Raw genomic sequence first — 16,831 nt, 5'->3', positions numbered from 1 at the left:
TATTGTTTGTTGGGAAGGTGTATATCAGTGTGTATTGCTTGTTGGGAAGGTGTAGGAGTGTATAGCAGTGTGTATTGTTTGTTGGGAGGGTGTATAGCAGTGTGTATTGTTTGTTGGGAAGGTGTAGGGGTGTATAGCAGTGTGTAGTGTTTGTTAGGAAAACGTATAGCACTGCGTAGAGTTTGTTAGGAAGGTGTAGTAGACAGTGCTTGTTAGGTGTATAGCAGTGTGTATTGTTTGTTATGAAGGTGTATAGCAGTGTGCAGAGGGTTCCCTCAGAGCTGGTATTATCTAGGTCAGAACACAAACACCCCAACATCGCCTCTACCTATCTTCTTACTGCACAGAAACCACTCACGCCTGCGCTGAGGGCGAAGTACGTGTTTGACGTACATGTGCGCGCGCATAACTCTGTGTCTCAGGAGCGCGCGCTCCTCCCAGTTGGGGGCGGGTTCTCCAGACACAGTGAAGCCCCGCCCTCTGTGTAATGTACAGTCATCAGTGAGCGGAGCAGGAAGAACAGCGGGTGATCTGTATTGGAGGAAGTGGAGCGCCGGGCCGGTCACCGCACACCATGTCCGGGGAGATGACTATACTGGGTGAGTGACGGAGGCGCACCACAAGTCCCAGCATGGCCTGATGGTATCTGAGAGTCCTGTGTATTCTACCCTGTCATAGATATCATCACACCATATGGGGAGGGGGAGGGACACATGTATGCTGTACTGTTCTATTCTATGTATTATTATATGGAGAGGACAGTGCGGGGGACAGTCATGTCTACCTGTGTGCGACCTCTACCAGTCCTTCCATTTATATTATCGTAGCAGTGATAGTCATCAGAGACAGAACCCCCCATCATCATCATAGAGGAAGTCACCAGAGACAGACCCCCCCCCCCCATCATCATCATCATCATCATAGAGGAAGTCACCAGAGACAGACCCCCCCCCCCCATCATCATCATCATCATCATAGAGGAAGTCACCAGAGACAGACCCCCCCCCACCATCATCATCATCATCATCATAGAGGAAGTCATCAGAGACAGAACTCCCCCCCCCCCCATCATCATCATAGAGGAAGTCATCAGAGACAGACCCCCCCCTCCCATCATCATCATCATAGAGGAAGTAATCAGAGATAGAACCCCCCCCCCCCCCATCATCATCATCATCATCATAGAGGAAGTAATCAGAGAAAGAACCCCCCCCCCCCCCATCATCATCATCATCATCATCCTCATCATCATCATAGAGGAAGTCACCAGAGACAGACCCCCCCCCCATCATCATCATCATCATCATCATAGAGGAAGTCATCAGAGACAGAACCCCCCATCATCATCATAGAGGAAGTCATCAGAGACAGAACCCCCCATCATCATCATAGAGGAAGTAATCAGAGATAGAACCCCCCCCCCCCCATCATCATCATCATCATCATAGAGGAAGTAATCGGAGATAGAACCCCCCCCCCCCCCCCCCATCATCATCATCATCATCATCATCCTCATCATCATCATAGAGGAAGTCACCAGAGACAGAACCCCCCCCCCCATCATCATCATCATCATCATCATCATAATAGAGGAAGTCACCAGAGACAGACCCCCCCCCCCCCCCCATCATCATCATCATAGAGGAAGTCATCAGAGACAGAACTCCCCCCCCCCCCCATCATCATCATAGAGGAAGTCATCAGAGACAGAACCCCCCCCCCCATCATCATCATAGAGGAAGTAATCAGAGATAGAACCCCCCCCCCCCATCATCATCATCATCATTATCATAGAGGAAGTCACCAGAGACAGAACCCCCCCCCATCATCATAGAGGAAGTCACCAGAGACAGAACCCCCCCCCCCTCCCATCATCATCATAGAGGAAGTAATCAGAGATAGAACCCCCCCCCCCATCATCATCATCATCATCATAGAGGAAGTCACCAGAGACAGAACCCCCCCCCCCCCCATCATCATAGAGGAAGTCACCAGAGGCAGAACCCCCCCCCCCCCTCTCCTCCCATCATCATCATAGAGGAAGTAATCAGAGATAGAACCCCCCCCCCCCATCATCATCATCATCATCATCATCATAGAGGAAGTCACCAGAGACAGAACCCCCCTTTATCATCATCATCATAGAGGAAGTCACCAGAGACAGACCCCCCCCCCTACCCCATCATCATAGAGGAAGTCATCAGAGACAGACCCCCCACCCCCCCCATCATCATAGAGGAAGTCATCAGAGACAGACCCCCCCCCCCCTCCCATCATCATAGAGGAAATCACCAGAGACAGAACCCCCCCCCCCCCCATCATCATCATAGAGGAAGTAATCAGAGACAGAACCCCCCCCCCCTCCCATCATCATAGAGGAAGTCACCAGAGACAGAAACCCCCCCCCCCCCCCTCCCATCATCATAGAGGAAGTCACCAGAGACAGAACCCCCCCATCATCATCATCATAGAGGAAGTCATCAGAGATAGAACCCCTCTTCCCATCATCATAGAGGAAGTCATCAGAGATAGAACCCCTCTTCCCATCATCATAGAGGAAGTCACCAGAGACAGACCCCACCCCCCCCATCATCATAGAGGAAGTCACCAGAGACAGAACACCCCCCCCCCCATCATCATAGAGGAAGTCACCAGAGACAGAACAACCCCCCCCCCCTCCATCATCATAGAGGAAGTCACCAGAGACAGAACCCCCCCCCCCCTCCCATCATCATAGAGGAAATCACCAGAGACAGAACCCCCCCATCATCATCATCATCATCATCATAGAGGAAGTAATCAGAGACAGAACCCCCCCCCCCTCCCATCATCATAGAGGAAGTCACCAGAGACAGAACCCCCCCCCCCTCCCATCATCATAGAGGAAGTCACCAGAGACAGAACCCCCCCATCATCATCATCATCATCATAGAGGAAGTCATCAGAGATAGAACCCCTCTTCCCATCATCATAGAGGAAGTCATCAGAGATAGAACCCCTCTTCCCATCATCATAGAGGAAGTCACCAGAGACAGACCCCACCCCCCCCCATCATCATAGAGGAAGTCACCAGAGACAGAACCCCCCCCCCCCCATCATCATAGAGGAAGTCACCAGAGACAGAACAACCCCCCCCCCCCCCATCATCATAGAGGAAGTCACCAGAGACAGAACACACACCCCCCCATCATCATAGAGGAAGTCATCAGAGACAGAACCCCCCCCCCCCCATCATCATAGAGGAAGCCATCAGAGACAGAACCCCCCATCATCATCATAATAGAGGAAGTCATCAGAGACAGAACCCCCCCCCCATCATCATAGAGGAAGTCACCAGAGACAGAACCCCCCCCCCCCATCATCATCATAGAGGAAGTCACCAGAGACAGAACAACCCCCCCCCCCCCATCATCATAGAGGAAGTCACCAGAGACAGAACCCCCCCCCCCCCCCCCATCATCATCATAGAGGAAGTCACCAGAGACAGAACCCCCCCCCCCATCATCATAGAGGAAGTCACCAGAGACAGAACACCCCCCCCCCCATCATCATAGAGGAAGTCACCAGAGACAGAACAACCCCCCCCCCCCCCCCATCATCATAGAGGAAGTCACCAGAGACAGAACCCCCCCCCCCCCATCATCATAGAGGAAGTCACCAGAGACAGAACAACCCCCCCCCATCATCATAGAGGAAGTCACCAGAGACAGACCCCCCCCCCCCCCCATCATCATAGAGGAAGTCACCAGAGACAGAACCCCCCCCCTATCATCATAGAGGAAGTCACCAGAGACAGAACACCCCCCCCATCATCATCATAGAGGAAGTCACCAGAGACAGAACCCCCCCCCCCCCATCATCATAAAGGAAGTCATCAGAACTCCACCACATATAGGCTTCATTAATAACACATAACAATGTCATATGGGTTTTATAAACACCATATGGGGTCCATGTAGTGACACTTTGTGGCCCTGAGGATGGGGACCCATGTGGCACTATAATAGTATTCATATGATCATTGTTCTGTGTTTATAACAAACTGTCCAAACAGACATTATGGTGTGCGGTGACTTCCTCCTCCACAGATGTTACCTGGTGCCCATCGGTGCAACCATAGTTCTGTGAGGAATGTGGGTCCCTTTTATCAAAATAGAGATTATCTGACACAAAGTTCCTAAATAAGTGCTGGTGGGAGAACAGCAGACTGAATAGGAGGAATATATGAGTGAAGAACCTATGGAACACTACAGGCTGACATGATTTCCGATTATTCCTTCTAATAGGCCGGTGCTGTCTACCTCCCCTCCATCCTCTTTCCCTCTCAACTGCTCTCCCTCCCCTTCCTCCCCCTCTTTCCCCTTTCGTTCCCCTCCCCCCTTCTTTCCTCCCCCTTCCTCCTTTTCCCCCTTCTTTTTCTTTCTCCCTTTTTCCCTTCTTCTTCCTCCCTTTTCCTCTTCTTCTTCTTCCTCCCCTTTCCCCGTGTTCTTCCTCCCCTTTCCCCTTGTTCTTCTTCCTCCCTTTTCCCCTTCTTCTTCCTCCCCTTTCCCCTTCTTCTTCCTCCCCTTTCCCCTTCTTCTTCCTCCCCTTTCCCCTTCTTCTTCCTCCCCTTTCCCCTTCTTCTTCCTCCCCTTTCCCCTTCTTCTTCCTCCCCTTTCCCCTTCTTCTTCTTCCTCCCCTTTCCCCTTCTTCTTCTTCCTCCCCTTTCCCCTTCTTCTTCCTCCCTTTTCCCCTTCTTCTTCCTCCCTTTTCCCCTTCTTCTTCTTCCTCCCTTTTCCCCTTCTTCTTCTTCCTCCCTTTTCCCCTTCTTCTTCTTCCTCCCTTTTCCCCTTCTTCTTCTTCCTCCCTTTTCCCCTTCTTCTTCTTCCTCCCTTTTCCCCTTCTTCTTCTTCCTCCCTTTTCCCCTTCTTCTTCTTCCTCCCTTTTCCCCTTCTTCTTCTTCCTCCCTTTTCCCCTTCTTCTTCTTCCTCCCTTTTCCCCTTCTTCTTCTTCCTCCCTTTTCCCCTTCTTCTTCTTCTTCTTCCTCCCTTTTCCCCTTCTTCTTCCTCTTCCTCCCTTTTCCCCTTCTTCTTCTTCTTCCTCCCTTTTCCCCTTCTTCTTCTTCTTCCTCCCTTTTCCCCTTCTTCTTCTTCCTCCATTTTCCCCTTCTTCTTCTTCCTCCCTTTTCCCCTTCTTCTTCTTCTTCCTCCCTTTTCCCCTTCTTCTTCCTCTTCCTCCCTTTTCCCCTTCTTCTTCTTCCTCCCTTTTCCCCTTCTTCTTCCTCTTCCTCCCTTTTCCCCTTCTTCTTCCTCTTCCTCCCTTTTCCCCTTCTTCTTCCTCTTCCTCCCTTTTCCCCTTCTTCTTCTTCTTCCTCCCTTTTACCCTTCTTCTTCTTCCTCCATTTTCCCCTTCTTCTTCTTCCTCCCTTTTCCCCTTCTTCTTCCTCTTCCTCCCTTTTCCCCTTCTTCTTCCTCTTCCTCCCTTTTCCCCTTCTTCTTCCTCTTCCTCCCTTTTCCCCTTCTTCTTCTTCTTCTTCCTCCCTTTTCCCCTTCTTCTTCTTCCTCCTTTTTTCCCTTTTTTCTTCTTCTTCTTCCTTCTTTTTCTCCTTCTTCTTCTTCCTCTTTTTTCTCCTTCTTCTTCTTCTTCTTCCCTTATCCCCTTTTTCTTCTTCCTCCCTTATCCCCTTCTTCCTCCCTTTTCCCCTTCTTCCTCCCTTTTCCCCTTCTTCCTCCCTTTTCCCCTTCTTCCTCCCTTTTCCCCTTCTTCCTCCCTTTTCCCCTTCTTCCTCCCTTTTCCCCTTCTTCTTCCTCCTCCCTTTTCCCCTTCTTCTTCTTCCTCCCTTTTCCCCTTCTTCTTCCTCCCCTTTCCCCTTCTTCTTCCTCCCCTTTCCCCTTCTTCTTCTTCCTCCCCTTTCCCCTTCTTCTTCCTCCCCTTTCCCCTTCTTCTTCCTCCCCTTTCCCCTTCTTCTTCCTCCCTTTTCCCCTTCTTCTTCTTCCTCCCTTTTCCCCTTCTTCTTCTTCCTCCCCTTTCCCCTTCTTCTTCCTCCATTTTCCCCTTCTTCTTCCTCCCTTTTCCCCTTCTTCGTCCTCCCCTTTCCCCTTCTTCTTCTCCTTCCCTTTTTCCCCTTCTTCTTCCTCCTCTTTTCCCCTTCTTCTTCCTCCTCTTTTCCCCATCCTTTCACCCTCTTTCTCCCCACCCCCTTTTTCCCCCTTTACCCTCAAAATGAACAGAAAGGGAATGAAAGTAAGTCGAACTGACTGAATAACAGAAGGCACCGCAATCATTTTTTCTCTCTAAGGCCCCACTCACATCTTAGCATAGCAGAATTATAGGCAGAGGTGCACAATCCTGCCCATGATTCCGGAACATGGTAAAATCGTGTCACAATGCACATTTTGGTGGCACTCATTGATCTGTCACCCTGAATGCGTTGGGGGGGGGGGGGGAAAAAGAGTGTTTTGTCATGTGACAAAACACGCAAAGAATTTGCAAAACTGCGCTTTCCAAAAAAGGGCACGGGGGCTAATTTGGTGCATTTTTGGAGTGAAGGTCAGCCCATTCAAGTGAATGGTGTCATGGCAGAAAATGTGCGAATAAATGCAACATTCCAGTGTTACTAAATAGGAAGTGAAGTTCTTGTTCTGGCAGTGCAGGTACGGGGGCAGCATAACATTTGTTAGGAATGGGGTGGTGGAGTGGTATGTGGAATTTCTTGAAGTGCAGGTATGTTGCTACACAGAGCAGCCTCTCCTACCTCCTGATTGGTGGGATCCCAGCACACAGTAAGGTGAGACGTTCTCAGGATTCTTCTACATCACATGACACTGAGCCACAGTCCAGGAACATTTCTCCTAATGGAGATAATCACCACATTCATATTTGTCCTAATATAACTCAAGCCTTCTTCATCTCATAAGTAGACAATTTCCCCCCAAAAAACACGTCATTTAACAAATGCATTCAAATATTATGTTTTGCAATATTTAGCACATAACATTAGATTTATAAATTATTATATTTTTTTCACAGGCTAACATCGCATCAGAAGAAGATTGTTCTATGAAGGAAGGCACCCAGAAATATTGTGACACTGAAAACATCCTTAGTGCTGGTTCACACCAGGAATCGCTTTAAAGTGGAACTAAACCCTCCTATTGTTCTCACCCATGGAAGCTGCCATCTTGGCCTCTGTTTGATCTTTAACTGCCATGATGCTGCACATGTGATCAGTTATGACACCAGCCATTGGCTGGTTTGACAGTTTGTTTTAGAACACAAGCAATGTGACAGTTACATTCCTGGCTTGTGCCCCGGGATGTAACTGTTTTTTTTTTAAACTGTTAAACCAATGGGTTTAGTTCTGCTTTCAGTTGCATTAGAAATCGCACTAGTGTGGACCAGCACTTAGATTGCCTTCATTTATAGAATAAACTTCTTCTATTCTCTAGTGACATGTTACAATGTATTTCTATTCCTGAGCTCAGGACAGAACATTTTCACACAGATACATTGTATACTTTCACCTTACTGGCCAGTATAGAGTTCTCTTCCCTGTTTTCTGTCCCCCCCCCATTGTTATTTTGTACATTCTTACAATATTGACTTGCTGTACCATGACATAAATAATGAACGATACAAACAAATGGCAACCACTCCAACCTATAAGCCCCCGTTCACACCTAGGCGTATATACGCCTGTAGTGCGACGCCGCAGCCGCCCCTGAGACGCTGGAGGGATGATTTCACATTGCCCTCTATGGAGACGGTTCACATCTCCACGCTGAACACCGAACGCCGTATGCCTGCCGCCTGAAAACAAGTCCCGGACCTTTTTTTCAGGCGGCTTTCGGCGTTCGGCATAGGAGATGTGAACCATCTCCATAGAGGGGGTGAAGGCTGCATTCACAATCGCGGCGTTTTGTCGCCGAAAATCGCGGTACAAAACGCCGCAATTTGTCGCCGCAATTCACGGTACAAAACGCTGCGATTTTGTACGCCAAGGTGTGAATGCAGCCTAACTGTCCTTAAAGGCGTTGTAAAGGCAGAAGGATTTTTATCTTAAAGCGGAGCTCCGCCATAAAAAAATATATTAAAAGCCAGCAGCTACAAATACTGCAGCTGCTGACTTTTAATATCAGGACACTTACCTGTGACGCCGGCAGCCGAAGGCGAGCAATCGCTCGTCTCTTGGCTGCCCCCACCGCCATCAGAGGTGAGGGAACCAGGAAGTGAAGCGTTGCGGCTTCACTGCCCGGTTCCCTACTGCGCATTCGCAGTAGGGGGAGACTGACGTTCTAACCCGCAGTCTACCCGCAGAGAGTAAGCCTGGAAGTGGGTGCAAATACCTGTCTTAGACAATTGTGGCACCGGAGGGGGGGAGGGTTCCGATGAGCGGAAGTTCAACTTTAGGGTGGAGCTCTGCTTTAATGCATTGTATGCATAAGGCCCCTTTTACACTAAGCCGCCAATAGCGTCTGCTGTTGTTAAACGCCGCAATTTTTACCGCCGATGCTATGGGCAGATTTTAACCCCCACTCGCAGCCGAGAAAGGGTTAAAACGGCCCGCAATGCGCTGTCCCATTGATTTCAAACGGCAGGAGCGGTAAACACACCGCTCCAAAGATGCGGCTAGCAGGACTTTTTTTACCGTTTTGCTAGCGCAACACTCCAGTGTGAAAGCCCTCGGGCTTTCACACTGGAATGAATGTGACAGCTGTTTAAGGGCGGTTTGCAGGTGCTATTTTTAACGCTATAGTGCCTGCAATACGCTCCAGTGTGAAAGGGGTCTTAAGATAAAAAGCCTTCTGTGTGTAGCAGCACCCCCCCCCCCCCCCTAATACTTACCTGAGCCCTGTCTCTGTCCCTCAGCCATCCAGGACTCTCCCTCCTGCTTGGCTGACACACAGCAGCAGCGCCATTGGCTGTCAATCAAAGTCTGTAAGCCAATCAGGAGAGGAAAAAAAAATATGAAAATTTCTTATGGGTACAGCGTTGCATGACTGCGAAATTCTCATTCAAAGTGCAACAGCGCTGAAAATTTGGCCTGGGCAGGAAGGGTGTGAAAGGGCCCAGTATTGAAGTGGTTAACTTATTTGACTGGGTGCTCACCCACGCTCCACCAACGGGGACTGTTCATTGGCATCATCGCATCCAATGCAGGGCTTCAGACCCTGTATTAGTCTTGATAACAGTAGGACCTTGCATGCTTTGGAGCATGTAGGGAGAATATTCTGTGGGGACCAGTCTAGCAGTGTGGAGGATCAGGTAAGTAAATCTACTTTATTTTTTTCTTTTTACTTTTACTTTTACACAGGCTTTCTGATCGGGTCTGGAAAATTGGGGAAAGAAACTGCGCTAAGGATGTGAACCTATTTATTTTTTCACTTTTTGATCGGGACCTGATCGGAGCCTCTATTCACTCTTATGGAGCGGCAGATGTCAGCGGTGACAAGTCCGCTGACACCCGCTGCTATCCAATCCTGTCTATGAAATCCAGACAGATGGTGGTCCCTTTTTTTCCATCCGTCTGATGTATCGAATCCGATGGGATCGGATGGAAATGGACAGGCGGTCCGTTTTCATCCGATCTTCCCATAGAGGAGAGCGGGGCTCTGACAGATCTGTCTCAGCACAGTGAGGGGAGATGAAACATCACCTGCCTGCTCAGCAGGGATTCGCGGATCGATTCCCCCTGCTGGGCAAAGCCGAGTCGGACTGCCCAAGTGAAAGAGCCCTAACAAGTCCCCTAGACCTAAACAAGGAATTAACCCTTGCAGTGCAGACACAGCCCCACTATAAGGGATCTCTCTCTATCTCTATCTCATATATATATATATATATATATATATATATATATATATATATATATATATATATATATATATATATATATATATATAATTTATCGGCGTATACCGCGCACTTTTTTGCCCTGAATCGTGGGTGCGCGGTATACGCCGATACCCGCTTTCCAGCGCCGAGTTTTGAATACTGCGCCGACATATACCGAGCGCAGTACACTCGTGTATAGTCGGGCAGTCTCGGCTCCTTCCACGCTCACGTCCTGGACGTACAGGACGTCAGCGCGAGAGTTGCCGACAATACACGAGTGTACTGCGCTCTGTATATGTCGGCGCAGTATTCAAACTCGGCGCGGGGAGGATGCAAGGACGCCGCAGAAGGACCCGCCGAAGAGGACACCCGAAGCCGCAGACGGACGCTGGACCCGCCGAAGTGGACACCCGAAGCCTCAGAAGGACACCGGACCCGCCGAAGAGGACACCCGAAGCCGCAGACGGACGCCGGACCCGCCGAAGTGGACACCCGAAGCCTCAGAAGGACACCGGACCCGACGCAGAGGACACCCGAAGCCGCAGACGGACGCCGGACCCGACGAGGCCGCCGATGGACGCCGCGCAAGACACCAAAACTGTAAGTACAAAAAAAACTTTTTTTTCACAGGATTCGGGGCAACTTTAGGGGTGCGCGGTATACGCGGGAGCGCGTTATACCGCAATAAATACGGTATATATATATATATAAATATATTATTTTTTTTCCCACCAAAGTTGTGCTTTAATGCCATGCTGGGATATAACATTGCTTACCAATTGGAAGGGCAGTGGGTCCAGGCCTACTGTGATCTCTTCCTTCCCTGTAGTGCATAATATCTGACAGCGGGTATATTATACTCTGTCATGGAGCTGGAGCCAGCGTCTGTGAGTATCGGACTCGGAGGAAGCAATTTAATAGCTGAGAGGTTACATCACAAGTGATCGAGCAGGAAGCAATGAAGGTTGTTTGTTTGATATTTGCCTATTGTTCTGGTAATGACTCTGCTGATGGTGACTCACGTTGTGCTGATCACACCTGCATGCTGATTGTGTGCGTTGTTAAATAATGGAGGAATATAAACCGGCTGCTGCAGATGACAACAAATAGGCAGGTTAAATAGATTTTTACTCAAAGTATTTTATTAAAATAAATTTGATTAAAAATAAAAAAAATCTGATTTAAATCCCAAAAATCTGATAATTTAATAAAAAAAAAACATTGATTTATATCCATCCTGCATGTCATTACTGCTGTTGGCTATAGCCGCTAGCAGTGCTCATTGTAATCTGCAGGCTGGGATGGCTTCCCGCACTCTTCCACCAGCAAAACACATAGCGCTGGGGGGACGCATTCCCCTAACACTGTGTTGATGGGAAAACAAGTGATTTCTTTATCGTACATCACGGGACACAGAGCAGCATAGCCATTACATATGGGTTATATAGTGCACCTTCAGGTGATGGACACTGGCACTCTCCGACAGGAAGTTCCCTCCCTATATAACCCCCACCCATAGTGGGAGTACCTCAGTTTTTTCGCCAGTGTCTTAGGTGTTGGTGCATTGAAGAGCTCTGCCTATAGTTGTCCTCTGGACCAGGGCAAGCTGACCGGATCCGTCCAAGGTGCTTCATAGCCAAAGTGGACGGTACCCGGGCCCCCAGGTCCTGGAGGGGGTTTTGCCTATAACGCTTCTCCTTTGCGAGAGCTGGACTCTGGGTTCCAGGACTGGTTTCCTGCAACCAAGCAATTCCTGTTGCCAGCAGTGCTATATAGGTCCAGGAGTGTGGTGTTCCTAATCTGGACCCCGGTACCTGAAGGTCTATGACGTTACCCACGTTTTAGGGGGAAGATTGGGCCTCTTGCAGTTGGCAATACCCTGCGGCGTGGAGAAGGTAAGAGGGGGCCTGCGGAACTTGGTTTGTCAGCAGGCCCCCACAGGGGACTCTGGGTTTAGCCCGCTTTATGCCTCTGTGCATGGGCGCCTCATTCCACAAAGTCTGCATGACAGGATGGTTTCTATGTACCCATTAATGTTTCCCCTGGCTGGGTCTGGTAGACGGCTGCATACCATAAGGTTTACAATAAGAGTGCTATTGCGCTAGGGGGGGTCACTTGTGTAGCATGGAGGTCTTGCCATCCGCGCAGCTACATAGCTCCCCCGTAAGCCTGTTCGGGCGTCTCACTCCCATACTGCAGCCCCACGTGTGTCTCTGCTCCTCCAGCAGCGTCCGGAACGAGCGCGCGCGCGCGCACCGTGTAAATAGACGCGGCGACGCTGCGTGAGGAGGCGGAGTTTTTTTCGGGGCGGTCCCTCTTCCTGCTCTGAGAGCCTATATTAGGCTGGCAGTCGATCTGGGTCGCCGTGGGACACGGAGCAGCGGCAGGTTAACTGCGTGAGAGCAGTACCGTGCAAAGGGAGAGTGACACCCGGTGGTGGATCTGGTGAAGTACACGTTTCTTAAAGAGCCTGCGGCTCGTTTTTTGTTTAAAAAGCCGGTGTACTTGCAGCAGTCTGAGCCTTGCTACCCACGGCTCTATCCCAGATCAGCATAAAGGTGGCTTTACTTAGCTCATTTTTTTGTGTGAGTTGCAAGCCCTTGGGGCGTTGTATTGTCCATCTTTATTAGGTTATGGGAGGTTTATTAATTTAACAGCACCCTAACCTATAAATTTTTTGACACTTTTTTTCAAAGAGGTGTTTTTTGTGTCTCTGCAGATTAAAACAGTTAGTGGTGTTTAGCGGAGTACCTTGGGTTTGTATAGATGGCTCCTAAGGGCGCGGGAAGCTCCAAAAATGCTAAGGCTACAAAAAAGCAGAAGGGTTCCCCATCGGGTTCGGAGGATCTTGGCCAGACCTCTGCAGTGCCTTCCTCCCCGGACAGACCAGAGGTCGTTAGCCCAGTTGAGCCTTTGGGGTTGCTAGGTGCTACGGCTGGCCCTACCCAACCAACTCCCTCCTTTGTTACGGAGGAGATGTTAGCCGCCACCTTAGGCGGATTTGAGCAAAGAATGACTGCTTTATTGGCCGCATCATTTCCCGGGAAGAAACGGACTAGGTCCCCTTCCCCTAGGGTCGACTCTCCAGATGAGGAGGTCCTTTCCCAAGAAGAAATTGATTTCTTGGCGGAGCAGGGGGATGACCCCCTGGAACAGGGTTCGGAAGAATCCACAATAGAGGAACCGTTCTCAGCCTCTCAGGCAGAGAGACTATGGATACAGTCCTTAGCGGACATGGTGCGGACGGCATTTAAGTTACCCTTGCCTGAACCTCAGGCTACCGTATCCTCCCTTGGTTCCTTAAAAGCTCCCCAAACCAGTGCGGTTTTTCCGGTCCATCCCTTGCTGAGGGACCTAATCTTTCAGGATTGGGCCAAACCAGATAGGATCTTTCTTCCTCCTAAGAGGTTTTCAGTTTTATATCCTTTGGAAGAAGGGTTTTCAAAAAAATTGACTGTCCCTACGGTGGACGCAGCCATTTCATGTGTCAATAAGTCCTTGACGTGTCCGGTAGACAACATTCACATGTTTAAGGATCCTGTCGATAAAAGGCTTGAAACTCTGCTAAAATCTTCCTTTGCCACCGCAGGGGCTGTAGTGCAACCAGCGGTAGCCGCCATTGGAGTATGCCAGGCATTGAAGGACCAGGCCAAACAGGTTCTAAGAGACCTTCCGGCGCAACAGGCACAGGACTTGGCTGATCTGCCTAGGGCATTATGCTTTGCCGTAGATGCCATTAAGGATTCCATCCAGCAAGCTTCTCGGTTATCCTTATTCCTGGTTCACATGAGAAGACTTTTATGGCTAAAAAATTGGTCGGCAGAGACTCCCTGTAAGAAACTCTTAACTGGGTTTTCGTTCCAGGGGGAGAGGTTGTTTGGAGATGATCTGGATAAGTATATCCAGAAGATTTCCAGTGGCAAGAGCACTCTCCTGCCTGTTAAAAAGAGGTTTCGAGGGCCAACCTTTAAGCGCCCAAACTCTCCAGGTCCAGGTCCCTCACCCTCCCGGCAGTATCGACGGCCTGCTGGCCGTTCACCCGCAAACAGACCGCAAGGGCAAGCTCCAGGTATCAAAAAACCGTGGTTTCGCAAACCAGTTAAAGCTGCCCCTAAAGCGAATCTGTGAAGGGACGCCCCCACTCTCTCGGGTGGGGGGAAGACTCCGCTTTTTCTCGGAGCTTTGGGAGGCCAGAATCTCCGACGAATGGGTTCTGTCCTCAGTGGCTCGGGGATACAAGCTGGAGTTTTTGGGGTTTCCCCCTCCTCACTTCCAGGAGTCCAGGCTCCCAAGCGATCCAAAGAAAAGGGTCTCGCTCCTAGCAGCCCTAGATCGCCTCTTAGATCAACAAGTGATTATGGAAGTACCATCTCAGGAGCGCGGACAAGGATTTTATTCAAATCTATTTATAGTCCCAAAGCCCAACGGCGATGTAAGACCAATATTGGATCTAAAAACCCTGAACCGTTATTTAAGGGTTCGCTCCTTCCGTATGGAGTCCATTCGTTCAGTGATGGCCGCCCTACAGGGAAAAGAATTTCTCGCATCCATCGACATCAAGGATGCATACCTGCACGTGCCAATCTACCCCGGCCATTTCAGGTACCTCCGGTTTGCCTTAGGCCATCGGCATTTTCAGTTCACGGCCTTGCCCTTCGGGCTAGCCACGGCTCCCCGGGTCTTCACCAAAATTTTGGCCCCGGTGTTGGCCAACCTAAGATCCCAGGGGATCCTGGTTATGGCTTATCTAGACGATCTATTAGTCGTCGATCTTTCAGTAGCCAGCCTAAAACAGGCAGTTTGCTTAGTGGTAAATTATCTAGAAACCCTGGGTTGGGTTCTAAATCAGGACAAGTCGGCCTTGCAGCCCACAAGAAGGTTGGAGTATCTTGGGTTAATTCTAGATACTATGCAGCAGAAGGTCTTTCTTCCCCAGTCCAAGGTGGACTCTATAAAGGAATTGATCCAGGTGGTTCTAAGCCGCGCAAGGCCAACAGTTCGCCTGTGTATGCGCCTCTTGGGCAAGCTAGTGGCCACCTTCGAGGCGGTGCCCTACGCCCAGATCCACTCCCGAAAATTGCAGAAAGCAATTCTCGCAGCTTGGGACAAGAGAATCCAGGCCCTGGATCTTCCCATATCCCTGTCCCAGGCAGCCCGTCAGAGTCTGTGCTGGTGGCTGGTCCCACAGAACCTTTTGAAGGGAAGGTCGTTCTGTCCAGTTTCATGGAAGATTGTGACCACAGACGCGAGTCTTCTGGGGTGGGGCGCAGTCCTGGACGGATTGACCCAGCAAGGGAAGTGGTCAGGAGCAGAATCGATCCTGTCGATAAATGTTCTGGAGATACGAGCAATCCGGTTAGCTCTAGTTGCATGGACAGATGTATTACAGGACTCCCCTGTGAGGATACAGTCCGACAACGCCACGGCTGTGGCCTACATAAACCACCAGGGCGGCACCAGAAGTCAGGCAGCCCAGAAGGAGGTGGACCGGATCTTTGCTTGGGCAGAGTCCCATGTTCCCTGCATTTCAGCAGTGTTTATCCCCGGGGTGGACAATTGGCAGGCGGATTTCCTCAGCCGCCATCAGATGTCTCCGGGAGAATGGTCCCTCCATCCCGAGGTATTTCAGGACATCTGCCAAAGGTGGGGAGTCCCGGAGGTGGACATAATGGCCTCCAGATTCAATACGAAATTGACCAGATTCGTGTCACGGACAAGGGATCCATGGGCCTACGGGACGGACGCCCTAGTATGTCCTTGGCATCAGTTTGCACTAATCTACGCCTTCCCTCCGTTACGGATGCTACCCCGTCTTCTTCTCAGAATTCAGGTGGAGCACAAACCAACGATTCTAGTAGCCCCCGCGTGGCCCCGGAGGCCTTGGTACTCCTTAATAATAAGGATGGCAGTGGAAGAACCTTGGGTCCTCCCGTTAAGGCCGGACCTCCTCTCACAAGGACCGTTCTTCCATCCTGCCTTACAGGCCCTAAATTTGACGGCCTGGCGGCTGAATCCCTAATTCTCAGAAACAGGGGCCTCTCTGGCCGGGTCATTCCCACCCTGATTAATGCAAGAAAGCCAGTTTCTAGGCTTATATACTATAGGGTGTGGAAGGCTTACATTACATGGTGCGAGGCTAAGAGATGGCATCCCCGCAAGTATGTCATTGGGAGAATCCTGGAATTCCTACAATTAGGAGTAGAAAGGGGACTGGCTATTAGCACAGTCAAAGGACAGGTCTCGGCCTTATCCATTTTCTTTCAGAGACCTCTGGCCTCTCACTCCTTAATGAAGTCTTTTTTACAGGGAGTCATTCGGATTAACCCTCCGATTAAAGCTCCCCTATATCCTTGGTATCTAAACTTGGTTCTCTCGGCTTTGCAGAGCCAGCCCTTTGAACCGCTGTCTGAAATCCCGCTGGTCTTGTTGACTAGGAAACTAGTTTTTTTGGTCGCTATGGCTTCCGCCAGAAGGGTGTCAGAACTGGCAGCCTTGTCATGCAAGACACCGTACTTGATTGTACATAAGGACAGGGTCGTTCTTAGACCACATCCGTCCTTCCTACCAAAGGTGGTATCTAGCTTTCATTTGAATCAGGACTTAATTCTCCCGTCCTTTTTTCCTGAACCTTCTTCTAAGAAGGAGAGACTCCTGCATTCCTTAGATGTGGTTAGGGCTGTTAAGATTTATCTAAAGGCCACAGCCCAGATTCGCAAGACTGAAGTCTTATTTATTCTGCCGGAGGGACCTAAAAAAGGTCAGGCAGCGTCTAAGGCCACCATTTCCAAGTGGATTAGACAAGTGATTGTACAGGCCTACGGCCTGAAAGGTAAGAGCCCGCCCTTGTCGATCAAGGCTCATTCCACAAGAGCCGTGAGCGCCTCTTGGGCAGCGTATCACCAGGTCTCCATGGCCCAAGTCTGCAAGGCAGCGACATGGTCGTCGGTTCATACGTTCGCTAAATTTTATCAAATGGACGTTAGGAGGAACGCTGATTCAGCCTTCGGGCAGGCGGTTCTGC

The 16,831-nt window shown here is 50.0% G+C and overlaps 1 protein-coding gene across 1 annotated transcript in view; it reads left to right on the top strand.

Annotated features, from left to right (window-relative positions):
- Positions 1-464: 464 nt before the first annotated feature.
- Positions 465-16,831, top strand: part of HSPA13 (heat shock protein family A (Hsp70) member 13) — a 32,760-nt gene continuing 16,393 nt past the window's right edge. The window contains exon 1 of the mRNA XM_040338799.1: positions 465-599. Coding sequence (XP_040194733.1) covers positions 575-599 — 25 coding nt within the window. The 5' untranslated portion in view covers positions 465-574. The remainder of the gene's footprint in view (positions 600-16,831) is intronic.

The sequence above is a fragment of the Rana temporaria genome, chromosome 2, assembly GCF_905171775.1.
Source record: "Rana temporaria chromosome 2, aRanTem1.1, whole genome shotgun sequence".
In the NCBI taxonomy this organism is placed as follows: Eukaryota; Metazoa; Chordata; class Amphibia; order Anura; family Ranidae; genus Rana; species Rana temporaria.
The sequence above is the reverse complement of the archived record's forward strand: the minus strand, read 5'-3'. Positions and strand labels throughout refer to the sequence as shown.